The sequence below is a fragment of the Syngnathus acus genome, chromosome 10 (assembly GCF_901709675.1).
Source record: "Syngnathus acus chromosome 10, fSynAcu1.2, whole genome shotgun sequence".
NCBI classification, from domain to species: Eukaryota; Metazoa; Chordata; class Actinopteri; order Syngnathiformes; family Syngnathidae; genus Syngnathus; species Syngnathus acus.
The window spans coordinates 157,170-184,379 of record NC_051095.1 but is presented as its reverse complement, the minus strand read 5'-3'; the positions used below and the strand labels follow the sequence as shown (position 1 = coordinate 184,379).

Here is a 27,210-nt window from a genome sequence, read left to right as displayed (position 1 = left end):
TACTGCTGAAACAGGATTTGTGGTGTCGTTTCAATTAAAGTGGGTGAAAAATGGAATAAACAAAGGTCAGGGAGGGATCACTTTAGCTCGATCAATGATGGCATTGATGAATCCAATTTTCATACACCATATCTCCTAAAAAAATACAAAGCCAACTTCAAGTAATACGCCGTTGTTGGGCACGGTCAATAGTTGGCTTTACATAACAGATTCTTATTTGACTTTTCAAGCAAGCAAGCAAGCAAGCAAGCATGCAGAATTTGCCCGCAGGGGATCATCAGGTATCGTTCGCCTTTTCTTGCGTCAAAGGGTGATGGAGGCGTGTGCGCCGGACCAATAGGAACGTTGAGTGTTGCGGCTGGGCGGGCTCAAGGAACCAGCAGGTTTGCTTGCGTGCGCTCTGGCTCTGGCCCTAGCTCTAGCTCTGGCTCTAGCTCTCGCTCTCGCTCTGGCTCTAGCTCTAGCTCTGGCTCTCTGCCCTCTCCGCGCTGCGTTGGGGCGACTGTGCGCGGAGTAAGAGTAAATCCGAGCTCGCAGCCGGCCGGAGCAGTGAAATCGAAAACCTGCAAACGTCGCTGTATTTTTGGCCGCTGACGGGATCCCCCGTCTTTCGCTGTCTTTCCTTCCTCGGCTGGAGCCAGGCAGCAGCAGCAAGAGACTTGTCCGGCGAGAGCGACGCGGCCAGCCAAGCGTTTTTCGCCTATTTTCTTCTGCCCCAGCTCAATATTCGTTCACACTGGAAATGTCCGAAAGCAAGCCGAATGACGAGCCCAAGTTATCGACGACGGACAGGGCGGTGAAATGTGAGTACACGACCATTTTGCGCTGACATTTTTCCTCCCCCACCCGAACCCACCCTACCCGCGAGACGGATTCACGGTCGAGATGGCTGGCTGGCTGGCTGGCTGACGGGCTGGTTAGTTGGCGGGCGGGTTGCTTGGTTAGCAGGCTAGCTGGCTGGCTGGGCAGGCAGGCTGGCTGGCTGGCTAGCTGGGGAGGAGGAACAACAAGGGTGTTCGCCGACAGCGGCGGCGCCCTACGAGGAAGTGAGGCTCACCCAGACCCAACCGGGCTCCCGACAAGCCACATTTTGTACCGTTTCGCCCTTTGGGCCGGACACCGTGGCAGCGCATGACCCACTGTGAACAAGCATCGCAAGGGCGAGCTGCAAGCTCATTTGTGCTTGTTTGCTTGCTTGCTTGCACCGCCGACCATAGAGCTTGCTTTCCTTACTCGCCCTCCGGTCGCTTGCTTTTCTTTTCTTTTCTCCCCCCCCCCCCCCCCCCCCCTACAGTATTCCTGCCCGCGTTTCGGAATCCACTTTTGCATTCTAGTAGAACGCAATAAAGATCACAATCGGTTTGTGTGCGCAAAGAAGCAACGCAGGCAGTTGCATGCGCGTTTTCCTCTCATGCTGGCAACTGACATCACGTAGTGTGACGTGCCACACTTTGCTCCAATCTGTCATACAAGAGGGCCTTGTGTGGACGGACGGACGGAGGGACGGACGGACGGGTGCCGCTCGCTTGACAGCAACAACTAGCAGTTGAGAACATAGTGAAGAATTGTATTTGAATTTTTCTCAAAGTAGACAGCCATAGAGAATAACGTGAAACAATGCAAACGGCAATAGACAGGCAGGCGAATGCAGTGTTTTTTCATCCAAGGCACAAAACTTTTACATTGGGAATATTCTCTCTCTCTCTCTCTCTCTCTCTCTCTCTCTAGATGAAAATGACCATTTCCAAAACGTTTTTTAGACAGTGCAAAGAATAAACAAATTATGATTCAAATGCAAAAGACTCAACCTGACTCTTAGACTAGTTCCTTAAAAATTGCAACCCAAGTCACGTTGTACCGCCCCCTGCTGAGTGGTTATTGTGGTGAAAGAGCCACGATTCATCTGTTTTTGTTTTTGTTTTTTTTATGTACAATGGACAGTACATCCAGGTTCTCCCGTCAAGCCGCACACCGGGGTTTCCGGCGGTCCTCAAACGCACCGCGGCTGTCAGAGCGTCATTGCTATCCATCGGTGGTGGCTGATCCGCATGCTCATAACTGTCGAGATTCTCAGATTAGCCGCGTGTGATTAGCAAGTGGCTGAGCGGGCCGTTATCCTGTTCATAATGCACCCCGTAATCCAATTTCTGCGGCGGGCGGGCGGGCGGGCAGGAGCGGCATGGGAAACACTGCTCTGGCCGACATTCCCGCCTTCCGCCAATCCACATCAGCGAGCTCTCTTGGAGGGAGGCATCTTCTCTCTCCTCTACACAGAAAGGAAAATGTTCCTGGCTCGGTTCGAGTCGGACTTTGTTGCGACCAGAGGCCGCTTTGAGACAAAGCCAGTTTCTCTGGCTGACCGAGACTGTCGCAAGAAGCGGCTCTGTGCGTCACCCGTTGCTTTCTTGCTCCTTTCCCTTCCTGTTAGTTGACTGGCTGGAGATTTCTCAATGGCGGTCAGAGGAAACGCAACCGCTTGGCCCACGCGTTTGCCATGAAACGTTCCACTTTGAAATTGGGAGCAAATTGTCACCTTGTCTGCGCCATCTCGCAGAGAGAGACCGACCCCCCCCCCCCCCCCCCTTCCATTTCTATTGTTTTTTGGCTTCCACGTGGTCAGGAATGGACTCGGTGGAACGGAGGCCCGCTTGGCCAACCAAAAGCCACGGATGGCTCGCGGAAATTGCCGGTAAGAAGGAGAAAGCGCTCCTTGCAGCACAAAGCAGAGGAACATCCTCGCCGTCTTTTATCTCGGCGGCTGCGACCGGCCGTCACCCCGCTATTGGGCTGAGCCTTTCCCGTCATGGGATTGGGTCAGTGTGTCAGCGTTTCTTCTTCTGGAGGCTGGAGGAAGAAAGCTTCATCTTCTGAGCTCCAACGGCTGTAATAGGAACAAAGCACACGGAGGAGGAAGCAGGCGCGCCCCTCTGACGTGAACCTTCTCGTCATAAGGCGGCCGAGACCGCAATCTATGGAAGAGGGCCAAGCCTGCCAAGCCTACCCCGGGCGGGCCAGGCCTACACCTGGATTGTATGTGAGAGCAATTGCTGTTCACACTCTTGGGTGAGCGCAGTGGTGTGGAGGAATGTCACCAAGGAAGCCTTTGCTGGGATTTGTGTCGGTGTTTGCCGTTTGTCCTGGCCGGCTGTAGTGCCGCCGCATTCCGTCGCAGGTTTGCTTTTTTTTTTTTTTAATCTGCTAATGGCGCTTTGGAGGCATTTCCATGAGGTTGCACTTTTTGCCAGCCAGCCAGCCAGCCAGCCTGCCTGCCTGCCTGCCTGCCTGCCTGCCTGCCTGCCAGCCCTTTTTGAATATTTGCTATCTGGCAGCCATGAAGCAAAGAAGCACCAATGCAGCCAATTGAGACCAGCCTGAACTACGTACGGATGGCTGATGCTTATGCTGAAATCCATCACGCGCTGGAGTAGCGAGGATGTTGCGGTGGAGTGAGCGGATGAGGCCCCCGGCTTTTGCTCACGGTGGCGAGCGGCAGGAGGCGGCGGTCCCGTCCACCCGCCACCTGTCAAAAAGCGCAGCGGCTGTGCCAAAAAGCAAAGTCAACTGCACTGAGCGTTTCAATCAAACAGCCTTCCCTTCTTGGGGCTGGTGGTTGGAGACTGCTAGCTAGCTATTTCTTTCTTTCCTCCAGAGGTGCCATGGCGTCCGTCGGAGCATATACATACGCTTGAAAGCCGTCAGGTGAAATTAGACACGCACGCAGGCACGCATTGGCAGGTGCTCGTGCGCTTTGACCTCATAACCTTCCGACGCCGGAGGCTTTGTGAGGAGAAATTGGATCCGAGCGCACCGTGTACCCTGTTGGCCAAGAGAGGTGTGCGGCAGGCAGCCAACTGGCGTGCCCCCCCCACCGTGCAGGTGCAAAAGCCACGTTTTGTACAAACATGGCTACAAATCCTTCCCTGGTTTCTCTTGGCCTTCCATTGTTTGTGGTCGGTCGCATGGCACAGATGGAGCGACAGCTTTTTGTCTTCACAAGCCACCATATTGCGCTCATGCGTCCCCTCCCGCAAATGGACCTGTGCCACTCGGGTGCTCTTTTTCTCTGGCTGCGGCTTCCGGCGTGCACCAATTGGTTAGCAAAGCCCTCTGGGCGGCGGCGGCGGTGGCGGCGGGTCATCTTCCGTCGTCTTTCGCTGAGCTTGGCCAACTTGAAGCCCCGGCCGGTTGCCCTCGATGCACATTACATTGCCAAGGATTTCGTTTGAAACGTGCTCTTGAACATTCGGCCGAATCACTTGATGGGTGCGGGACCCCTGCCTCGTTTGTCGGCTTTGACGGAAGGGGGGCGCATTCCAGCAAGCCGCTTTTCACTCAGCGCTCCCTCCCTCCTCCCTCCAAAGCTGATTACAGCTGCGTTGCTAATGAAAGCTAATCCCGTGTCACGGCATTGTGGAGGCGGCGGCGGCAGCGGGAACGTCTTCAGAAAGGCTCCAAAGCTGCCGATCCGAGAGCCGTGTCACGGTTGGCGAGTCGGGCGACCGTTTGCACGTCAACGTTGAAGACCACAATGGCGCAATTGTGCTTTGTTTACAAACACAGCCAAGTGTGACTATGGACAGCGAGCTTTGACACTCGGTGGCGCCCGCCCAGACCTTCCGGACGAGACTACCGTCCGTCCATTGGCTAAAAACACCTTGGCGCACGCTGGTCTCAATGTTTGTCTCTTTTTGCCCGCGCTTGCCATGGAGGCAAAAAATGGACGGCGCGTTTGAAACCAGGGAGATAGATCTTGGGAGTTCCGTCGTCGTTTCATTGATCCAGCCCAGGGAGGGGGGCCCTCTAACTGTGTCATTGATCCGCTGCCACTCTGCCCATCCGCTGCAGCGGGAAACCGCTGCAGCAGGAATCCGCTGCGGGGACTTCCCTGGGTCAGTCGCTCGCCGCACCCATCGATCGGGGGCATTTCTGACTGATGGCGCCGGCGTGCGCGCTCGCTGGCTTGCAATGCGTTGGAATGTGTGGAGCAAACGGCCCCGGCCGAGTGTCGCTGATGCACAAGAGGCCCCGCCACCACGTCCACCCGTTTGTTTGCCGTGTTTTAGGCCTGGCTCGACTGCGGTGCGTCAAAAATGAAGACTGTTTCCCTGGCAACGCACTTTATTGGCTTTCAGCTCAGCTCAGCAGCTTTTAATGGTCACCAACGCTTAGCCCGTGAACGCTCTGATGAGATGAGTCACCGACGCTAGTGATGATGACATTGACTCGGGGTCACCGAGCTCTTGAATTTGTTCCACAGAAAAAGGCATGCACGTTGAGGGTCAAGAACCTCCGGAGGCAGAGGCCAGCCTGTTGTTAATTCTGAGCCGCTGCCGCAAAGGGACGGACGGCTCGCCATCCGCAAAGGGACGGACGGCTCGTTTGAGACGCTTGGAGCGGACGGATGCATTTTCTTGACACTTTGGCGTGACGTCGAGGCAGTCTGTTTATCGCTGGCCCTTTTGGAGCATCTGGAGCACTCTGTCCTACGGACAGGGCTCCGTTGAATTTGGAAGAACGGACCATGACGTTCATACTCGTCCGCGGCAGTAAACGGTTCGATGAACACGGTGAATGCAAATGCAGGATGAAACGGCCGAGACTGGTGATTTGGAGACAGAAGCGCGTGAGCCAAAACGGAATCGTGTGAGAGTGGCCTGCCTGCCTGCCTGCCTACCTAGCTGCAGGCGAGGGAGGGAGGGAGGGAGGGAGGAATTCATTTTGCTCCGGGAAGAATATCAAGTTTCCGTGGCTGCCGCTGTCAGGGCAAATAGGGCTCTGCTTGGCAAGGGGCGCCAGAGTGCAGGTCTGCTTACCGCTGGCGTCACCTCCGGCGAGGATGGAGGTTAGCGTACGCGCTGGCTCGCGCTAGCTTGAGCAGGATGCATGCGCAGCTTTCCAAATGAAGAGGCACCTTTTTGACCCAGTTTGCCTTGATCTCCGCAGCCGTTCCGTTCCCGCCCAGTCATCGACTGACGGCCAAAGAGGTGTTTGACGGCGAGGGCAAGCCCAGAGTGGACGTGCTGAAAGGCCACCTGACCAAGGAAGGACGCGTGGAGGAGGCGGTGGCGCTAAGGCTCATCAGGGAGGGCGCCGCCATCCTGCGCGCCGAGAAGAACCTGCTGGACATCGAGGCCCCGGTGACAGGTCGCCCGCCACCTTCTTGGATTTCAATTCAAAGTTGTCCGCATTCCGCTCGAGCCGAGAGCGTCCGTAGTTTACTTTTTTCCCGCCGCTCCTCTCACCTGCGCCTTCCGAGCGGCTCGAGCGCCCTTTCCAAGGCCGCTTTGGATTTGGGGGGAGCGAGCGGCTCAATACTTGCAAAAGAGTCCCGCCTCGTCGTCAGCACACGCGTGCGGCTCCAAATGTCGGCGTCATAGTTTGGGTCCCAAAATGGGAGGCAAGCCGCAAAATGACCATCACTGGCTGCTTGCCTGTTTTCCTGGTCAAGTGCTCCTTCCTTCCTTCCTGGTCAAGTGCTCCTTCCTTCCTTCCTTCCTTCCTTCCTTCCTTCCTTCCTTCCTTCCTTCCTTCCTTCCTTCCTTCCTTCCTTCCTTCCTTCCTTCCTTCCTTCCTTCCTTCCTTCCTCCCTTCCTTCCTCCCTTCCTTCCTCCCTCCCTTCCTCCCTTCCTTCCTCCCTTCCTTCCTTCCTTCCTTCCTTCCTTCCTTCCTTCCTTCCTTCCTTCCTTCCTTCCTTCCTTCCTTCCTCCCTCCCTCCCTCCCTCCATTACACTTGCCAATGAGGCTTCTTTGATGCCTTTCAAATCCGACACAGGATCTATGGCAACGGGCCATCGTTGACTCGCGCGATTGAATCGCCGGCCCAGCCCACCACCTGGCTTACTCTGGGCCGCTTGGCTATCTCGCTCGCTGTGTTTGCCCAACCATTCACCCACCCAACCATTCACCCAACGCCGAACCTTTCAGGTGCCTGCGTCAGAGGAGGCAAAAATGAAGCCAGATGCGCACGCACCGACTTCTATGACAATTCCACTCTTCTCGCTCTCACACGCACAAAACAGGCGCTGAGGCACTTGTTTGAAAAATATTGTTTGTTTGTCGTTTCCAGTCCACCTTTGCTCTCTGAAGTGCACGCATTGCAGTTGGCCAGGGCACCCGATGTTGCCGTCGTCGCGCCCGCCTCGGTCGGAGCCCGATACGGGCCAGGCCTCTGCCGCTCGGAGCGCCCCGTGTGGGTTCTGAAGCTTCATTGTGTAACAGCCGCCCACTCGCCCGCCCGCCCGCCCGCTCGCTAGCCGCAACGCTTCTCAGGGTGCTCGCTCGCGGGCTGCGGTCAGAACAAATGGTTCCTCGCCGCGGTTAATTTACTCCCACCTGTTCTTGTGCTTCTCGCGCGTACGGGTAGGTGGACTGAAGCCGAGCGACGGACACATTGTTTCTGGCGGCGTGTGCCCCCCCCCCCCACCCCCCCCCCTCTCAGATTGATGGCCTCTCGCGCTTTGTCTGAATTGCTGAAAGGTTTCATTGCGGCGGCTCCATCCTCGTGCGGATCCCGCCCGCTCAGCAGTCTGGCGCCACCATGTGAACCAGATGGAGCGGTGGCGGTCGACCGGCTGTGTTTTTTTCTTTTTCAAATATTTGGAGTTGACGCCTGCTATTGGCGGCGGTTGAAACTCGGTGGGTGGTGTCAGTCTAGAAAAAAGCTGATAAGAAGATCACACGGATGTTGTTTCCGCTTGTAGTGTGCGGCGACATCCACGGCCAGTTCTTTGACTTGATGAAGCTGTTTGAAGTGGGAGGCTCCCCGGCATCCACGCGCTACCTTTTCCTGGGCGACTATGTGGACAGAGGCTACTTCAGTATCGAAGTGAGTGGCCGGCCGGCCGGCCGCCCGCCCGAGTGCGAGAGGCGACGGAACCTGGCTGGCTGGCTTTGCGTCTTGACCGCAGCGCTCGCTCTTGTGGTGGCAGTGCGTGCTCTACTTGTGGGCCTTGAAGCTCCTCTACCCCAAAACCCTGTTTTTGCTGCGCGGGAACCACGAATGTCGGCATTTGACCGAGTATTTCACCTTTAAGCAGGAATGTAAGTCCTCCGCCGCCGCCGCCGGCACCGCCAATGCTTGCTGGTTTGACCCGCCTCCCCGGCTCGCCTGCGCGGCAGGTCGAATCAAGTATTCCGAGAGGGTGTACGACGCCTGCATGGACGCCTTTGACTGCCTTCCCCTGGCGGCGCTTATGAACCAGCAGTTCCTGTGCGTACACGGAGGACTTTCTCCAGAGATCACAAATCTGGACGACATCAGGAAAGTAGGTGGCCCCGGTGGGCAGGGCGTTTTGTTGTTGTCGTTGCAATTGCGCCGCAAACGAGCAGCAAAGCCAAGTGGCCAGCGATGGAGGACAAACGTCTGGCTCGGGCCCTTTCACGTGCTTTCAATGTGCTCTTTGCAGCTGGACAGATTCAAAGAGCCTCCGGCCTACGGCCCCATGTGCGACCTGCTCTGGTCCGACCCCCTGGAGGACTTTGGCAACGAGAAGAGCCAGGAGCATTTCACGCACAACACGGTGCGGGGCTGCTCCTACTTCTACAGGTGGGTGGCGCCGGGCCGGGATGAGCTCGATGCTGACCGTACCGCAAAAATTGGCGGCCTCAGCTCGATTAGCGAGCCTGGGTCAAAGGCGTTTTTCTCCTTTCCCTTGTGCCGGCCGCTGCAGCTACCCGGCTGTTTGCGACTTCCTCCACCACAACAATTTATTATCCATCATCCGGGCCCACGAAGCGCAGGATGCCGGGTGAGTTGCGACGAAGGGGGGGTAGTGGGGGGATGGAGCCAGCCGCGCTCACCTTGCTGCTCGTGCGCTCGCCAGGTACCGCATGTACCGAAAGAGTCAGACCACCGGCTTCCCGTCCCTCATCACCATCTTCTCTGCACCCAACTACCTTGATGTCTACAACAACAAAGGTGAGGCGACAGCGGGAGGACCGAGCCCGCTCGTTTGCATTTGACCCCTTTTCGTGGTTTGCGTTTTGCGCAGCGGCCGTGCTGAAGTACGAAAACAACGTGATGAACATCCGCCAGTTCAACTGCTCGCCCCACCCCTACTGGCTGCCCAACTTCATGGATGTCTTCACCTGGTCGCTGCCCTTTGTCGGCGAAAAGGGTCGGTCGGGCCAGCTTTCCTAGCCGCTCGCTCGCGCTTCCTCGATCGGGTTGCCGGAGTTCTTCCTCTGCTCCTTCCGCAGTGACCGAGATGCTGGTGAACGTCTTGAGCATCTGCTCCAACGACGAGCTGACCACTGACGAGGACCTGGACGGTAAGCCCAACGGGATGGAGCTCTTATTGTGCTCTGGGCGTTTCTTTCTCCTCATTCTTGACATGCTCCTCGAAAGCTTCACGCTTTTCATCACGCAACCCCGAGGTTTCCTTCACATCTTCATTTCCTCTTTGTTTTGACTTCATCTAATTCGTCTTCTTTCTTTTCCAGACTTTGTTTTTTTCTTTACGCTTGTGGTGCTCTCTTTGCGCCCCCCCCCCCACCCCACCCCACTTCTTCCTCCACTGCCTCCGCTTTCATGCCGCAGCCATCCACTGACTTGTCTATCCCCTTTTTCTTCTGTCCTCTTCTGGGGGTCTTTGATGAGAAGGACAGCTAATATATGCCCCCAAAACAGGTACAAACAAACTCCAGCCACTGCGGTGGCGGCGTGTGCGCTCGCGCAGCGGCTTTGCCAGGTACTCGCCGACCTGCGACCGAGGCTCCTCGTCGTGTCAGCAAAGGTTTCTGTGCGGCGCCCCGGCGCGTAGACTTTTCAAATGCGTTTCCCTGGTCGCAAATGAATGGCAAAGCGAGTCTATGTGTTTGAAAAACGAGTGGCGAGCCGGTGGCTAGTGAGCCGGCGCTGTAGCGGCTCGCCGACGTGGCGACCGCGTGCTCGTTTCCCTTTCTTTCTCTGATACGAAGCTGCCGAGACGAGTCGGGAGGTCGGGGTGCCGCCGTACGCGTGATGCTTGACGAGCGTGTCGGGCATTGCTAATGGCGATGCGGCGGCACGCGCGCGTGCCTGCGACACGCCCGCCCGCCTGCCTGCGACACGCCCGCCTGCTGCTCAATCTAGCGGCGGCTGATGGTTTGTGATGGTTTGTAACCCCCCCAGGTGCCACGGCTTCTGCGCGCAAGGAAGTCATCCGCAACAAGATCCGCGCCATTGGGAAGATGGCCCGTGTCTTCTCCGTGCTCAGGTACCGACTAGTGGATGGGATGGGCTGGGACAGCCGACGCGTCTTTCGCGCCGCCCCAAATGTGCCCCGCCCGCCCGCCCGCACGCTAAAAAACACCAGACGGCATTTCCAACGAGAGCGCGTTGTCAAAACGAAAGGCGATGGCGGGCAGTATTGGGTCCAAAAGAAAACAAATCCTACATTACTCGGCGGTAGCGTTCAGCAAGACGATGCCAGTTTTGTTTGGAGCAGCCGGTCACGCCGGCACCTTTGTTTGCACATCAGGGAGGAGAGCGAGAGCGTGCTGACGCTGAAGGGCCTCACCCCGACGGGCATGCTCCCCAGCGGTGTGCTGTCCGGCGGCAAGGAGAAGCTGCAGAACGGTAAGATGCCCGCCCGCCACCCCTCCTCCGCCCCCCAACCGTGTCTGCGGCTGAGCTGGGAAGAGAAAGTCTCACTCGCACTTATGCCTGACCGCCCGCCCGCCCTCCACCGGGGGGCGCCGCCCTGGGCTCCTGCCCCAGCCGTGTCTGCGTCTCAGATGGGAAGAAAAAGTCTGCCTTGCTCTTGCTTGCTTTTGAAATGTGGCCCATCTTTCTTTCTCTTCTTTCTGTTTTCCTCTCTCCCTAGAAGCCGCTGGTAGATTTGTATTCCGCAAAACGCACACATGTGACCGCCCTACCCGCCTCATTTTGTGAGAGCGATTTTAGTTGTCCTGCTCACCCTCATGTTGAATTCCAAACAGCTCCAGCAATTTGCAGTCGTGTTTTTGAGTAAAAAAAAAAAAAAAGGTTGTTTGGATCTCAGCAGCGATGCTCGGGAGTGGACAAGCGGCGGCCTATAAAAGGGGAGGCCGCAAATCCGAGCCGAGATCCCGCTGATCTGACTCGCTCGTGTAAGAAACAACATCCCAAATGGTGTTTCGAGCGGGGCTTCTCAAACCTTTTGCACCAGTCCCTCCGTCGTGTGGCCAAAAAGAACATTTACTCGCAAAAAACAAAATCTCACATGCTCAGCCCAAGTTTGCCGGAAGATTTTGAGGGCCGTATGAAACGTTTTGCCTGAGTTTGTTTTAAGTAGATGGAGGGAGGGAGGGATGGATACTTTATTGGTCCCCAGGGTTGTTGTGTGTGTGTGTGTGTGTGTGTGTGTGTGTGTGTGTGTGTGTGTGTGTGTGTGTGTGTGTGTGTGTGTGTGTGTGTGTGTGTGTGTGTGTGTGTGTGTGTGTGTGTGTGTGTGTGTGTGTGTGTGTGTGTGTGTGTGTGTGTGTGTGTGTGTGAGCTTTTTTTCACTGAGCATGAGAGATGAATTTTTTTTAAATGTGTCGATAACGAGCACGGTCGCTCGCTCGGTCAGTGGGTCGGCGTCGGCGGTGCTCCTTGACAACGTGACCTCCTCTTTGCTCACCTCTCTCACTGGTTTTGCAACCCCCCTCTTCTTCTCTTCAGCTACTATCGAAGCTATTGAGGCTGACGAAGGTAAATCACCAGCTCCTGTGTTGCTCTGCACAGCGCGCGCAAGCGAGCGAGCGAGGGTGAGCGGGCTTTCTCTCGGCGGCGGCGCTGCCGACGCTCGGGGCGTCCTGGTAGCTGTGTGAGAGTCGTGCGGACGGACGTACGAAGCCCTGCGTGGCCACGCGGATCTGAAAGGGGAACCGCTCGGCAGCACCTTTGATTGGCGCTCCAGCAGCGTGTCCAAGTGCCACTGAGGGCCACCCGGCGGTATGTGGCGCGGGAGGTGGAAAACGAGCAAAGCCGGTGAGAGGATCCAGCTCCAAAAACAAAACAGAAAGAATCCAGAGCAAGACGGCGTCGATTTGATCACATTTGGTTCAATGCGGCCCGGCTTTGGCCACATTTCTGAGAGTGGTCATTTGTTTGTGGAAAATCACAAATCAGATCAGACTCATTTGACTGTCTGAAGGATGTTTCTCAAACACAAATTGAAGTGACCACCTGCCTGCCTTCACTGTTTCATTTTATGGCTCTCAGTGGACAACATCTGGACCTCCCCCAAAAAAAAGCAAGCGGCAGGCATCCTGCCAACAGTTTGAAAGCGCCCGAGCCTTACGAAAAGCCGCGTGAGCGCCAGCACATTGGGCAAAATGCTGGTGCCGCTTTTCCTACCAAGCCCGCCTCCGCCCCACCACCACCCCGCTTGGCCACACGGGCAAGAATGACGTCAAGTGCGCACGCACTAAATAGTAGCTGGCCACGCTGCTATTTAGGCTTGCTTCCAGCCGAGGAGGCCTCCTCAGCTTCCTCTTCTCTGTGGCGTGTCGTGGCGTGACGTGTGCCGAGAACCCGCGTCTGACCGGAGCCATGCAGCAACGGGCAAGCGCTCAGAGCCCGAGCCGCCGGCCGGCCGGCCGGAGGGAGGGAGCGTCCTCTCCGTGTTGTTGGGTGCCTCCGCCGTTTGACCATTAGGCTTGGAAGCCAGCCCCTCCCGACCTCGTCCACTTGATTGTGACACTTGCCAGGATAAACTGGCTCGTTATTAGTCAAACAAGAGCTACCTACCTACCGCTTTGGTGGCCGTCTCACCATCGGGAAGCAAAAGCTAGAAATGAGACAAATAGGTTGGGATATACAGTACGCTCTGTCTAGTTGCTCGCGAGTGAGCCAAAGCCACACAAATTGCAAATTGGCGTGGTCGCGCTAGTCAACTCCTGCTTGATGCTACGTCCCAAACCACGGAGCTATCTTTGGGGAGCAATTGCACTCCTTGGAAGAGATGGTTTTCCTCCCTCCCTCCCTTCTCCGACACCCCGATTGCTGCACGCTCCGAGCAGACGAGCCAAGCGCTAAGCGAGCCATGGCCGAGTACCCTGACATCTCAAACGTCGTCATCAAAAAAAAAAGGGGGGGGGGGGCAATTGGTGCAACGGGGTGACGTCGCTACTCTGAGCCAATGTTGCCGTTTTCTTTGGCTTTCTCTCTCAGGAGGTCTCGACCGACCCGACGGGGCTTTTTGATTTGATCGATTTTTTTTCATTGAAATATCTTCTCGTTCCGGGCAGCAATCAAGGGCTTCTCGCCCCAGCACAAGATCACCAGCTTCGAGGAGGCCAAGGGCCTGGACCGCATCAACGAGAGGATGCCGCCGCGGCGGGACGCGCTGCCCTCCGACGCCAGCCTCAACTCGCTTAACAAGGCGCTGTCCTCGGAGACCAACGGCACGGACGGCAAGGGAAGCGCCAGCGGCATCCAGTAGAGGGAGGGAGGGGAGCGGAGGGAGGGAGGGAGGGAGGGAGGGAGGGGAGCGGAGGGAGGGAGGGAGGGAGGGAAGCGGCGGGGAGGGAGGGAGGGAAGCGGCGGGAGGGAGCGTGTGTGGCTCACACCGGGTGGGGAGGGAGGTGGGTGCTGCCGCCGTGTCACTCGCCAGTTTTTGGAAATGCCTTGGAACTATTCGTCAAATGTGATCACTGATTGCCGGCGGCAGCGGGATGCGCCTAATACTCCGGCAGGCAGGCAGGCCGGCCGGCCACGAGCTGCATGGCGATGGTTCGTTCCACCTTTTCTTTCTTGCTCACGATTGTACGTTTACAACAAACGCAGCACTAAAAAGGACACAAGACGAGATGGCGTTTTTAAAGATGTAAGGGTGTACAAAGTAAGAAACTATTTATTGTTTTTTTCCCTCTTTTTTTTGTTTTGCTCCTCTTATAAACTAACTCTGAAATGAATGAGGCAGTCTTAAACGGAATGTTACGGAAATGCCAAATAATGGAACGTTTTACGGTCGTGTACATATATGATGCTTACCTCAGGTTCTTTTTGGTGTGTGCTTTGACCTGATTTTTTTTTTTTTTTTGGTCTTCTGTATTACGGCTAAACAAGTCCATCCTATTTTCTTGAGTTTCGTAACTGGAATTTGCATATGCTAAGCTGTTGCTTTGTCTCTGTTGGAAGGGAAGGTTAGATTTATTAAGGCTTGCTGAGAACGAATGTTCCTTTTCTCTTTTTAAGTATTACGAACAAAGTGAGGATAGAAAAGCCTCTATCGTGTAAAGGAAACAAAGAAAGAAAGAAAGAAAGAAAGAAAAAAAAGAATCAAGTGTCTGCCTATGCATGTTTTCTAAAAGAACCGAAGAAGAACGTGGCAAATTTCAATCTTTGAGCCGCATTGCTCTCTCTCTCTCGTGACCTTGTACTGGAAGCATCTTTGGGACGAGCGCCGCCGCGACGCGCTTTGCGCCGCCGCCGCCATCATGCAACTCCTGAGCGCTTGAACGTGCGCGCGCACAGTCCAATTCCGCCGCATGTTTGACAATGCTTGTGAGCCGTGTGTGGTTACTATGTGGAGCTCAAAAATGCATGATTAGCCCAAGGCGTCATATGACAAGTTTCAAATTGTAAACAATACTTTGACTCTGTTTTGTAAATGTGCCACAGAAATTTGGTCCTTCGAATGATTCTGAATCTTCTTATTTGGAACTCTGCTTTGTATATCAGTTACAGGTTTGATACTGCTCAATACTTTAAACAAAGCTGTGTTGATCTTTTTTAAGAAACTGCTCAAGTGCCCGAGTAATTCACTACACGACATGAAGCCTTGCTTTTTGTAATTTAACTTTGAAACTGTTGGCAGATGAGGCATGCACTCGCAACAATGAAACATGAGTATTTTATATGACTGTTCAATAAAAAAAATGTGCATGAATTTCAACTCGAGAGCCACTCACTCTTTTACTCCCGTTTTGACGATGACACTCCAATGGGATCAACCAACGCTCAATGGGGCTCGCCTTATTTGATCGGGCTCCGCGAGGTGGCGCTCTGACAAGAAAGACGTTCGATCTTATTTCCGACCCGCGTTAACCTGCGCGTGGCAAGACCGAGTCGCTGTGAAGCAAGCGAACGACCGGCCGGCCTTTTGTCCTCAAAAGTCACTTGACGTCCACCGCAACCAAGGGACTTCAACCGTCGCACGTGAGTCCATGTTCGAGGAGAAGGAGGAGGTGAAGGAGGAGGAGGACGCCTCACGAGAGCAGGAGGTGAAAGGGATGCAGGGGGGGGGGGGGGGGCTGGCCTGGCCCTGGCCCAGGCCAGGCCTGGCTGGGGAGTGACGAGGCCGCAGAAATAGGGAGGGAGGGTGTGAGGAAGAACAGGCCTCGGAGAGTAAGAACGAGATCGAGCGAGCGAGCGAGCGAGCGTGTGTGTGCGTGCGTGCGCGCGCGCGAGCGAATCCTTCTGCACGTGACTATGCGCGCGTGTGTGTTTGTGTGTACGTGCGTGTTCCAGCATCAAGTGTGAGAGTGAGAGAACACGTTTAGGCGGCAAGAAGCCACAAATTGAAATGAGCCATGAAACCGTTTATTCTTTTCACTGCCTCTCCGTTGTGTGCGTGTGTGACACCCCCCCCCCCCTTTCCATAGTCCCACCGCACATACATCAGTGCAAGTCTGGACAGCCTGCCTCAGCACAGAGACGCACACTTGACGCATCCCTCCGCGGGCTCACCGTCAAGTAGTCCCCGATTGATGCTTTTGTTTGTTGGTGAAGCAGACCGCGACGCCAATTCCTGCCTTTCCACCTACGTAAACACATACGCCATTCAAGGCGGATGGGCGAGCGACCATTGGCCACTTGTGCACTTTGTCCAAACGGCGAAGCCGGAGCACGGGAGGGGAAAGGGAGGCATCGGGCGGCGGATGAGCATTTCCCAATTGCGAGTGAGCTGCGCTCCGCGGCGCGGCTCGGCTCGGCTCGCCGGCTGCTTCCATTTGTGCTCCACGCCGCCGCCACCGCCACCGCCGCCTCTTCACTTCATTCTACTCAATCAATTGGTGGAACTAGAGGCTCATTTGGGTGGGAAATTTGTCTTTCTCTTGCCACACTGAGGGGAGATTGTCGACGCCACCTCGAGAACGGCCAAGGCACATCGAAGTTTCGAGCTCGGCAGAGGAACGAGACAGGCAGGTACAACCCGACTGTTATGATGACTCGCAACTCGGAGTGAGTAAACGTTACTAATGTAACGCGGTGGTGCCGAATGAGCTAAGTGGCTAACGCTAGCATCCCAACTATGTTTGCATACTTGGCGCACTCGCGCGCGGCCCCACTTTCCGAGCAAATCGGATGAGGCATCGGAACACCGCCAAAGTGAAAGAAATAAGAAAAGAAAAGAAAAGAAAAGAGGGGCACTTTTGAAATGACGAGAGTCGGCCGCCGCAGCCGCTGGCCGGAGCGACCTCCGGCGTGTTGAAAACAAAAGCCGACTGGCCGAGTGGCCGGCCGAGTTGTGATTGTCACATGCACCGCAAACAAAGAGGAGAATTGCAAGGTGAAGATGCTCATCATTTGCTTTCTTTGCGTGCGGCGTTATTTGAAAAGAATTTATTTGAACGCGAATGCGTCTCAAACATCAGCTCAAACCTTGACAGCAACTCTGCCTAGATCTGCTTCTCTTTTTTTGTTTGTTGTGGTTTTTTTTCAATCAGGATTTGTCGCTCGATGATGATCGAGGCTACCATCAGTGTGATCGAGGCTAACTTTGCCTTTTGCGCTTTTGAGACCAAATCAAGTTTTCTGCAGATTCGTCAAGCCGTAAGCATTGACTAGAACGTCGCAAATGTTGATTGTGAAGCTTTCCTCGGATCGTAATGACAGCTGTTGCAGGTCGGACAGGGGGGCACGGGGGGGGGGGCTGCATTATGAGACACAAAGAGCCCCTCAGAGAGCCTCGCATTGTCCTACGCTTCGTTTGTTAAAACACTCTTCAAGGCGGTACCGAATTGAGGGCAGTTAGCGACTAAAGTGTTTTTTCTTATGCTTTTTGCCTTGTCCGAAATTTCCGTTGCTCGGATGGATACTTGCGTCCTCGTGTGACTGAAGAGGAGGAGCATAACAAGGCCGCTGGACTTTTTGGTCATATTGGCACGTTTGCAGGACCAGGTCACATATGATGAGCGAGAGTCCAAATAAAAGGATGGGGACCTTTGCGTTTGCCAATCCTCCAACTTCCCACACTGAGTATGGCCTCAAAAAAGCGGCTGAGCGGCGCCAATGTTGTAAACATAATGTATACCGAAATGTGGGGGGTGGCCGGAGTAGCTACTGCAGTCATTCCAATTCTTTTCGAAGCAAACCTTGAAGGAAATAACGTTGTACTCGGAAGCCAGAGCAAAGTGACTCAAAAGACGTCTGACGTGTCCAGGGTCGGCGGCGGCGGCGGCGGCAGCATGCCCTCGGCGATGGAGCGCCCCGGGGCCGGCGTGTTGTCCAGGAGCCGAGCCAAGACGGTAACCAACGGCAACAGCCAACCGCATTCCGAGGAGGAGAGCAGCGACGAGGAGCACGCTCACGGTCCACGCACACGCATACACACACACACGCACGCACGCCTGCTTGAATTTGCACCTTGTTTACATCCAAGTGGACTTGACCGTAATGGGCCGATGGGAAATGTCACGTTTCCGCAACTTTTGAAGCCGCCCTGAGCACAATTTTGCCTTTTTTTTAAGCACATGATTAAAAAGAGCATTTTATTCTTTTTCATTTTCGTCCTCTTCCCCTTTATCCGCTGACGACCCCGGTGCTCGCGTATTTTTCTTAGCTCTTCCTTTATGGCTCCACAGACAGCATGATCCGCGTGGGAGGAGACTACCAGGCCCCGATCCCAGAGTTCAAAGCAGGTGACAAAAATACATCCCAAAGTCTGGAACAGAACAGCAGCGTTTGTTTCATTTCTTTCAAAGGGTGTCAACAATGATGGGTTCCGTGACAAGTACGCTCTTGGTTCCGTCCGCATTCTCGACTCGACTTTACCTTTTCTGCTCGTTTATGGAAGTCGAGATTTCGGCCCTCCCCCCTTATTTTCTAGTCTGCTTCTTTTGATTTTATACGAGGCAACTTTTTGTGGCGCTAGATGGGGCCGATGGCTTTGGCGGGAAAAACGCGGGCGCTTAGATGGGTGCAGGGTTAGGGAAGCGAGGGAGCCGTCGCGAAAGGCCCGGGCGACGGCGCGCCCGATTTTCACGGCCTTTCTTGCGACGGATTGCAGACGGCCCGGCCCGTGACGACGAGAAGGAGCAGAAGAGCATGCTGGTGTGGCGTCCCGACGCCCGGCTGTCGGACGCAACGTGTACGCGCCGCCTCCGCTGGCCCGCTCAGTGAGTATCCGCCCGCCGCATCTCATTGTCCTGTCGCCGGCGCAGTGGACGAGTACATCGCCATGGCCAAAGAGAAGCACGGCTACAACATGGAACAGGTAGAGTAAAGCCAGCCGAGCGGGCCGGCCCATTGGCCGAGCGGGCCGGCCCATTGGCCGAGCGGGCCGGCCCATTGGCCGAGCGGGCCGGCCCATTGGCCGGCCGGCTTTGAAGCGCCGACCCGCTCGAGCATCTGCGCCTTCCGCCGGCAGGCCCTGGGCATGCTGCTGTGGCACAAGCACGACGTGGAGCGCTCGCTGGCCGACCTGGCCAACTTCACGCCCTTCCCGGACGAGTGGACGGTGGAGGACAAAGTGCTGTTCGAGCAGGCCTTTGGCTTCCACGGCAAGAGCTTCCACCGCATCCAGCAGATGGTGAGCCTCAGCACCGCCGCCGCCACCACCGGGTGCCCGCCCTTGGCCACGTGCATCAACGCCACCTTTTGCCCCTCGAGCTCCCCGACAAGCTGATCTCCAGTCTGGTCAAGTACTACTACGGCTGGAAGAAGACGCGGAGCAGAACCTCCGTCATGGACCGGCAGGCCAGGAGGCTGGTCAGCAAGAGGGAGAGAGAAGACAGGTGAGAATGGACCAAAGCAAGCAAGCAAGCAAGCAAGCGAGAAGCGTCTTAACCCGAACCACTTGTCTTGCGCCGTAGCAACGACGAGCTGGAGGAAGGAGATCCCGGCAGCGACTGCGACTTTGAGCTGGATGCCAAGAAAGAGGTGAGCGGCCGAGAAAGCGAGCCGGGCCACCGGAGCTAATTGATGTCCGTGCCTAGGCGGCCGCACAGAATGCGGGCGCCGCCGTCTCGGACAAGGCGCTTCCCGGCCGCCCGGGCCCCGCCAAGAAGGAGAACGCTGGGGCGCAGTACCGCCACCACCCGCTGCGAGCGCGTCGCCGCCCGCCAAAGGGCATGCACCTGGAACGGGCCGACATCACCTCGCTGTCAGCCTCGCGCGACTCGGGCCCGCTGACCGTCAGGCAGCTGGACGCCCGGCTGGTGTCGCTCAAGCGACAGGTGACGGACCGGCCGCGCCTCCCTCGCGCCGGCTTTCGTCGCGTCTTCCACGGGCTTTCCGCTTCCTCTTTCAGGTCCAAAGTATCAAACAGAGCAACGGCGCTCTGAAGCTGAGCCTGAGCGGGGGTGTCGACGCGTTCAGGCCCGCTGAGGTATGGTGTGGTTGTTATTTATTTATTTATTTATTTGATTTATTTTGGGCTGAGGATGTCACCATTCCCTCCTGCAGCCCGCCCCCAAGATGAACGCTCGCTGGACTACGGAGGAGCAGCTGCTGGCGGTGCAAGGTGAGGAATGCAAACGCTGGCAAAAAAGGTTTCCAAACAAAGTCCACAGCCTGCCTGCCTGGCTGCCTGCCTGCCTGCGTGAGTGAGTGAGTGAGTGAGTGAGTGAGTGAGTGAGTGAGTGAGTGAGTGAGTGAGTGAGTGAGTGAGTGAGTGAGTGAGTGAGTGAGTGAGTGAGTGAGTGAGTGAGTGAGTGAGTGAGTGAGTGATGGCCTCTGACCAACGTAGTGACTTGAAAAAGTCATCTGATTACTCGTCTTCATCCAATGCACGTTGTGCCGCGATGACTCGGTCATAATCGCTTTCCTACGTTAACCAACCCCATCAGTTGGCGTCAATGCCGACTGTTGGCCCGTGTTCCTCTGGACGTTGCTATTGTCCGTAAATAGCATCACTTGACTCAATTTGCGCTTCCTCACGCAGCCATCCGCCGTTACGGCAAAGACTTCACCGCCATCGGCGAGGTGATCGGAAACAAGACATCGGCTCAGGTAAGCCGCCTCGGTCCTGTGCGCCATGCGAGCGTTCACCGTCCTTGGCGCCCTTGTCGGCAGGTGAGCTCCTTCTTCGTGAGCTACCGCCGCAGGTTCAACCTGGACGAGGTGCTGAGGGAGTGGGTCGCCGAGCAGGCGCTGGCCCGGGACCCGAGAAGGGTCGGCGTGGAGACGGCCGCCGCCGCCGCGCAACGGGGAGCCGAGGACCAGGTGAGCAAGGCTTCCCCAATACATTTCCCAGTGAAAAACAAATCAGGGCGCCGTTCAGACGTGACCCCCGTTCTCTGGCTCTGGCTATTCCCTGTCCTTTGCAAGGTCAAGATGGAGGAGTCTCCTCCGGAGGCGGCCGAGGGCTCCTCGCCGCCCTGCTCGGGCCAAACCCCCTCGTCCCTGTCCCAGCCTCCCCCGCTGCTGCGCCCGGCGCCGCCCTCGGCGCCGCCCAGCCTCCTGCGCCAACCCCCGCCGCTGCAGACCCGCCCGCTGCAGAACCGGGCCCCTCACAACCACCCGCCGCCACCCCTCATTCGGCCAGCTGGCGCCACAGGCTCCTCCGGAAGCTCCTCGCCCTCCGCCGCCATGCAGATCCTGCCGCCGTCGCTGCTGGGGATCAAGGTGGAGCGGGCCAACTCGCACTAACAGAAGAAACGCACACTCGGCTCCTTAAGGTTGCGGCAAATTGAACGCTGGAGCGGGAAATCATCCAAATTGGAAACTTTCCATGGGCGGGGATGAGAATGGGAGAGCTTTCATATTCAAGCACGCCGCTTTTCTTTTCACACACCGCAAGTGAATGCCTTCTCATTAGTTGTGTTCTTGTGCGTTTAAATTTCCCTTCTCAGTGAATATTTTGTTGATTCAGTGTTATGGGGAGAGAAACAAAAATCAAAGTTCCTTGTTGAGAGCCAACCTTGGCTTTTGGAAATTCCTGCTTCGTTATACCCATGAATGGAAAGTTTGCCACTTTGGAAATGGGCAACCGTCAATGGACACGAGGGCGCCTCCCAGTCTTTGTTTGATAGCTGCAGTGTCACGCCTACCTCTAGAGAGAGAGAGAGAGAGCGCGCACACGCACGCACGCGCGCGCACACACACACACGCGCACACACACACGCGCACACACACAAACGTCGAGCAGCTCTAAACTCCAAACACGACGGGACGCTCGCTCCGCAGTTTATACAGCTTTTTGTGTTCCTACTGGAATCGTCAATGAGAAGAAAGCGGGTAGCCCTTTTAAAGAGCTCAGGCAAAAGTTGAGCGACCCGCTTCTCGCAGCCATGCTAAGACCTGGAGGGAAGGTTTGCATTTGTTTTAACTAGACTTAAGATGAGCTCTTAGCTAGACAAGACTTTAGGTCGTTTCTTATTGTTGACTAAGCACTAGGTGGAGTCGTCTTCCCTCGTCCCCTACAACTTATCCGGCCAAAGTCAGTTCTCGCTTTAAAAGCACAAATGAGGAGAAAGAAGAAAAAAACAAGACTGACTTTCTCATGACAGCTGCTAATATGGTTTGATCCAGGAAACTTGTTCAAACTATTGCGATTAACCTGTTGTCTTTTGATTGGGAGCATGTTTAATGACTTCATTGACTCGATTTGTGTTTGGCTCTGGAGCTGGCTTGCATTGTCATTCCTTTAGCAAGTTTACAGTCATGCAAAAACAACAACAACAACAACCTGGCTTGTGCATACTGTATATTTCCATTTGTTTTTGTTTTTCTACAATAAAGGAACGACTACTGTTGAGTTTCCTGCAGTAATTGTTGATTTGTTCGTTGCGTTGATACTTCAGTGCAAAAGTGGGCGACGACTTTGGTGGCTTCAATGAGCTAACGTTTATTCTTTGCTCTTCAATTCCAAATGAATGAAATGACATTCATCAGTTAGATGCTTGGATACACCCCAAACACCATTATGGACAGCGAGTTTAACCTTATTAGGGTTCTCGAATACGAGTTAACGACACTCTGCCCCATTCAATATGGCCGATGTCTTGACGTATCCATAACAACAGGCCAAGCCACTCAACGGATGGTCTGTATTTATTGTATTGATATGGTATTTTGTTTTAATGCTTTGATTTTAAGTGGTTCCGTTTGATACTATGAATGAATTCCACGCAAACAGAATAAATGATCATTCTCGGCGTTTGCTCGGACCCTCCCTCAAACGACGTCATTCTGCTTCCGCTAGCTTTGAGCCAGCCCACCGGTGGTGCCGTCCGTGTCTGCCGGAGTTCTCACCATTCTTCTGGAATATAGCGTCAAAATGCAGGAAAACACGCTTTCGTCCAACTCTTACAGACTTCGGTGCTCCATTCCGGGCCACGAGATGGACGTCCGGGGGCTCGCGGCTGCTGTTTTCCCGGAAGGAGCGTTGGTTTCTGTGTCCAGAGACCGGACCGGAAGGATCTGGGTCCCAAACTCAAGGTAGCGAGCGTTAGCCCGCTAGCCAGCCCGCAAATCAGCTTCGAAAAGTGTTGCCCTTAATGTTCCAGTAGCGCCCACGAGGATAAACCAAATCAAATGAAGGGCTTTTCATCTGGCTCCTTTCAAGTGTTGCCGTTTCGGCTCGAGTGCTTGCCTACTATGCCACTTACTAGCTTTGTCATTCATTCACTTGTCCAGCAAGTACAAATCATGATTTCATATGTCATTCAGTAAACGCGCGCTTGCCTATCGTTGCCAATGCGCAGTCCATTTTCAGATCCGTTTTGTCAAGTTTTAGGAAGGTTCTTTCTTTCTTTCTTTCTTTCTTTCTTTCTTTCTTTCTTTAAGCCCTTGACTGCATGTCAAGATTTTCAAAGAGCAACATTCCGATACATGTTCCTTGGGTGGTGAATTGAGAGTACATTTAAAACGAAGGAAGTCGAATCAAACCTTGCTTGCTCCCTCCCTCCCTGATTTCGACAAGCTTATCAACTCAATTCAAATTGGGGACAGGCGCGAGTACCGCTGTAGGTAGAAGTGGTACTGAACAGCTCTAATTCAAATGAATAGAAATTCTATTGATTTGTTCCAGATCTCAATTTTCTTTTGAAAGCTCTGTACGAATGACATGAATCATTTGGAAAGTGTTCCTATTGCTCTGGTTTGAGCCGGCACTTTTTGATAAGGCCTTAGAAGAGAGGTAGGTTACCTCCTTGCGAGTACTTTCATGTCTATTTTGCATGTGACCGCTTGTAGTCCCTCACTCTGTGTTTATTTGTCCTTTCTTTTCCTCTGTTTGTTGACAGCGACGGTTTCACGGAGATGCAACGCTTGTCGGCCCACTCGAATTTCGTATCCTGCGTATGCGTCATCGGGCCGAGCGAGACGTACCCCCGAGGACTGGTTGCCACCGGAGGGAACGACAATAACATTTGCGTATTTGCGCTGGACCAAGCGCAGCCCCTGTACACCCTCAAAGGTCACAAAAACACAGGTGAGCGAGCGTGCGTTTGAAAAGGAGTGCCGAGCGGAGCGGCACGGCGGCTGGGCTTTGCTCTATCGGCTCTATCGGCTCTATCGGCTCTATCGGCTCATCCATCCATCCATCCATCCATCCATCCATCCATCCATCCATCCATCCATCCATCCATCCATCCATCCATCCATCCATCCATCCATCCATCCATCCATCCATCCATCCATCCATCCTCTGCGCATTTTGCCACCGAGCGCTTTCTATGTCCGCAGTTTGTACTCTGTCCTCGGGGAAGTTCGGGACACTTTTGAGCGGCTCTTGGGACACCACCGCCAAAGTGTGGCTCAGCGAAAAGTGCATGATGACGCTGCGCGGCCACTCGGCGGCCGTGTGGGCGGCGGCCATGCTGCCCGAGCAAGGGCTCATGCTGTCCGGGTCGGCGGACCGAAGCATCAAGCTTTGGAAAGCGGGACAGTGCGAGAGGACGTTTACAGGTAGCCAAAGCTCACGTCGGCCTTTGAAAAAGCGCCGCTCACCTCGCCTGCTCCTTCGGCCAGCCAGGCGATCGATATCCCACGTCACGACCGCTCGCTTCCCTTTTAGGTCACGAGGATTGCGTGCGAGGCCTCGCGGTGATCAGCGCCACCGAGTTCTTCTCTTGCAGCAACGACGGCAGCGTCAGGAAGTGGCTGCTCACGGGCGAGTGTACGCAGGTCTACTACGGACACACCAACTACATCTACAGCATGGCCGTCTTCCCGGATAGCGGAGGTTTGTTTGAAGCTTGACAATTGCCCGGACGGACGGCGGCCCGTCTGTCCGTCTGTCTGTCTGTCTGTCTGTTTTGCAACCGCGGCGTGTTGACTGCTTGCGCTAGATTTTGTGAGCACAGGAGAGGACCGGACGGTGCGAATCTGGAGGAGCGGGGAGTGCACGCAGACGATCCGCCTGCCCGCTCAGTCTGTTTGGTGCTGCTGCATCCTGCCAAATGGCGACATTGCTGTGGGAGCCAGGTGACCCTCTCCAAAAAGTCACGCGCGTGTATTTGCCGGGGCTGACTTGTGCGCTCTCGCCGCCGCCGCTGCAGCGACGGCATCATCCGAGTGTTTACGGAGGCCGAGGAGCGCGTGGCGAGCGCTCGCGACCTGCGGGCCTTCGAGGACGAGCTCTCCGACGCCACCATCGACCCCAAGACGGGGGACCTCGGGGACATCAAAGTGGAGGAGCTTCCCGGGCGGGAGCACCTCGACGAGCCGGGTATTGTGTTGGGGCTGGGTTGGGACTTTTTCCATCGTCAACCTTTTTCTGGCGGTCCCAGGGAATCGCGACGGCCAGACGCGGCTGATCAAGGACGGGCAGAAAGTGGAGGCGTACCAATGGAGCGTGAGCGACAGTCGCTGGGTGAAAATCGGAGACGTGCTCGGCGGCTCCGACCAGCAGACCTCCAAGAGCGTCATGTACGAAGGGAAGGTGAGGCGGGAATTGCCCGGCCCGTTGAACGAGCTCATTTTGGTTTCCAGAGCAAACGTTGCGTTCAGGCCCCGGCGGCCGGTGGGTGCGGACAAACGCCTGTGCAATTTGAGCGTGCGTCAAGGCTGCGTGCGCCCCCCCCCCCCGCAGGAGTACGACTACGTCTTCACCATCGACGTGAACGAGGGCGGGCCGTCCATGAAGCTGCCGTACAACGTGTCGGAGGACCCCTGGCTGGCGGCGCACAACTTTTTGCAGAAGAACGACCTCAGCCCCATGTTCCTGGACCAGGTTGCTAATTTCATCACGGAAAACACCAAAGGGCAGGCGGCGGGTCAGGCGGCGGCGGGGCACGCGGCCGGACCCGCGCCGCCGCAGCCCGCCGGCGGCGACCCTTTCACCGGTGAGAAACGTCGTCGCCGCGGTGAGCCCGCTTTGCCTTTCCTGGCGCCAAGCTGCTCTTTTGTGTCGCTCCGGCAGGTGGCGCTCGCTACATCCCTGGCGGCACCGAGACGAGTCCCCGCTTCGGAGGCGATCCCTTCACAGGTGCGCGCTTCCAGGCGGTGAGGCCTGCTTTCCATCACTTCACGGTTCTTTTATATCAAACAAATTATTTTAGGTGTATTACCTGACATGTTTCGGCGGTATTACATGTCAGGTAATACACCTAAAATAATTTGTTTGCGATAAAAGAACCGTGAAGTGATTAAAAAGGAAAAACAAGATGAACTTAGTACAACGAGGCCTGCTTTCCTTTTGGATTTGCCAGTGATTTTGGTTTTGCGGGCTCTTTTCTGTTGTCGAGTGCCAATAAAGTCGCTATCGCCTTCTAAACCCCTCCCAGGCTCCGGTCGCTACATCCCCGGGTCCGGCCCCGACTCGGCGGCTCCCGAAGGCGTGGCCGATCCCTTCACAGGTGAGCCACTCCCCCGACCCGGCCTCCGCGGCGCCTAGCGCAAGCCCAAACCCAGTTGAGGACTTTACCTCGGCCAGGCGGAGGCGCTTACTCTTCCGCCGGGGCGGCGGGACAGAAAAGCACCAACATTTACTTTCCCAAGACCGACGGCGTGACCTTTGAGCAAGCCAACGTTTCACAAATTGTCGGTGAGTATCTCAGCTCGCTCGCCCCTGAAAAGCTGCCGTTTGCCTCAAGTCTGCCTTTTGGGGGCGCTCGCTCTCTCTTGCCCAGGCAAGCTGAAAGAACTCAACGCCGGGGCCCCTCAGGAGCACCGGCTCTCGGAAGACTTCCTGGAAAGTCTGCGGGGGCTGCTGGCGTCCGTCTGCGGCCTGGCCGACGCCCCGCCCACCGTCCAGCAGATCCTCCTCCTCTGGAAAGCCACGCACTGGCCCGAAGGTACATGCCCGCCCGCAGCTGCCCCGCGGGGGCTGCCCCGCGGGGGCTGCCCCGAGCTTCCTTAGCAGACGGATTGCGCCTTTTGGGCTCATTGTGAAATTTTGCGCTCAAGGCCCGCCAGCCCAAACATTTTTCATCTTGGAGCCAGAGCTGAAAACGAGCGTTTCTTCTCCACCCGGCTAGATATTGTGTTTCCGGTCCTGGACATTCTAAGGCTGGCTGTGCGCCACCCGCAGGTCAACGAGCGCCTGTGCGGCGAGACCGAGGGCGTCGGGCTGTGCGACCACCTCCTGAGCCTGATGAGGCCCGAGGGCCGCGCGGCCAATCAGATGCTGGCGCTGCGCATCCTCTGCAACTGCTTCAGCAGCGGGCCCGGCCGAGCGCTGCTCATGGCCCGGCGCGAAGCCGTCCTGTCGCGGGCCGCCGACTTGGCCGCCGCCGTGTGCAATAAGAACGTCCACATTGCTCTGGCCACGCTGGTGCTCAACTACGCCGGCTGCCTGCACCGCCGACCCGACCTGGAGGCCAAAGCCCAGTGCCTGTCGGTGGCCAGCCGAGCGCTGGAGAGCGTTCGGGACCAGGAAGCCGTCTTCCGCCTGCTGGTGGCGCTGGGAACCACCGTGGCGTCCGACCCGACGGCCCGGGACCTGGCCCGCTCCCTGGGGGTCAACGCGCAAATCTCCCAATACTCCTCCGTAGCCGAGCCCTCCAAACTGGGCGAGTGTTGTCGACTGCTTTTAAAAGAACTGCAATAAAATACAAATCAATCCATCGCTTTCTGACGACAACGAGCCGACTTGACTTGTATGTTCTGCGGTTAATAAAAGGACACGTCCGAGGTTTTGTGGCTACGTATTC

General features: G+C 55.8%; 4 protein-coding genes across 19 annotated transcripts in view; all 4 read left to right on the top strand.

The window, feature by feature from the left end:
* Nucleotides 1–396: 396 nt before the first annotated feature.
* Nucleotides 397–13,420, top strand: LOC119128610 (serine/threonine-protein phosphatase 2B catalytic subunit alpha isoform). Of its 10 annotated transcripts, none has more exons than XM_037261158.1 (15): nt 398–803; nt 5,944–6,144; nt 7,701–7,825; nt 7,929–8,040; nt 8,119–8,264; nt 8,406–8,545; nt 8,670–8,747; nt 8,823–8,917; nt 8,991–9,116; nt 9,199–9,270; nt 9,602–9,628; nt 10,112–10,196; nt 10,461–10,558; nt 11,624–11,653; nt 13,195–13,418. In XM_037261158.1, exons 1-15 carry the CDS (start codon nt 743–745, stop codon nt 13,386–13,388), a joined length of 1,590 nt encoding a protein of 529 aa, XP_037117053.1. In that variant the 5' UTR covers nt 398–742; the 3' UTR covers nt 13,389–13,418. The 10 variants fall into 10 exon arrangements, with proteins under 10 accessions (XP_037117056.1, XP_037117053.1, XP_037117057.1 ...); XM_037261163.1 differs by lacking the exon at nt 398–803 and adding an exon at nt 3,650–3,876; XM_037261154.1 differs by lacking the exon at nt 398–803 and adding an exon at nt 5,425–5,842 and having other exon boundaries at nt 13,195–13,420.
* A 1,558-nt stretch (nt 13,421–14,978) lies between these two features.
* rcor2 (REST corepressor 2) lies at nt 14,979–21,869 on the top strand. Of its 5 annotated transcripts, none has more exons than XM_037261812.1 (14): nt 14,979–15,106; nt 17,334–17,482; nt 17,755–17,811; nt 18,180–18,260; nt 18,334–18,386; nt 18,540–18,701; nt 18,782–18,906; nt 18,985–19,051; nt 19,108–19,347; nt 19,422–19,499; nt 19,577–19,634; nt 20,055–20,122; nt 20,186–20,335; nt 20,441–21,869. In XM_037261812.1, the coding sequence occupies exons 2-14, from the start codon at nt 17,359–17,361 to the stop codon at nt 20,759–20,761; spliced, it is 1,584 nt and encodes a 527-aa protein (XP_037117707.1). In that variant the 5' UTR covers nt 14,979–15,106; nt 17,334–17,358; the 3' UTR covers nt 20,762–21,869. The 5 variants fall into 5 exon arrangements, with proteins under 5 accessions (XP_037117707.1, XP_037117706.1, XP_037117708.1 ...); XM_037261811.1 differs by lacking the exon at nt 14,979–15,106 and adding an exon at nt 15,624–16,097 and having other exon boundaries at nt 17,331–17,482; XM_037261813.1 differs by lacking the exon at nt 14,979–15,106 and adding an exon at nt 15,625–16,092.
* The window catches only part of dennd4c (DENN/MADD domain containing 4C), a 28,397-nt gene continuing 16,500 nt past the window's right edge, over nt 15,314–27,210 (top strand). Inside the window, exons 1-2 of one of the 2 annotated variants that reach the window (XM_037261797.1) lie at nt 15,314–15,329; nt 16,901–16,903. The gene's annotated coding sequence lies outside the window, so the exon portion shown is untranslated. Of the gene's footprint in view, nt 15,330–16,900; nt 16,904–19,711; nt 19,735–27,210 lie in introns of those variants that run through there. The other variant, XM_037261798.1, reaches the window with a different exon arrangement.
* Nucleotides 22,279–27,191, top strand: plaa (phospholipase A2-activating protein). Of its 2 annotated transcripts, none has more exons than XM_037261804.1 (13): nt 22,279–22,552; nt 23,359–23,546; nt 23,801–24,022; nt 24,132–24,299; nt 24,406–24,541; nt 24,616–24,785; nt 24,847–24,998; nt 25,149–25,401; nt 25,479–25,544; nt 25,843–25,914; nt 25,992–26,102; nt 26,188–26,352; nt 26,536–27,191. In XM_037261804.1, the coding sequence occupies exons 1-13, from the start codon at nt 22,392–22,394 to the stop codon at nt 27,105–27,107; spliced, it is 2,436 nt and encodes an 811-aa protein (XP_037117699.1). In that variant the 5' UTR covers nt 22,279–22,391; the 3' UTR covers nt 27,108–27,191. The 2 variants fall into 2 exon arrangements, with proteins under 2 accessions (XP_037117699.1, XP_037117700.1); XM_037261805.1 differs by having other exon boundaries at nt 26,589–26,937.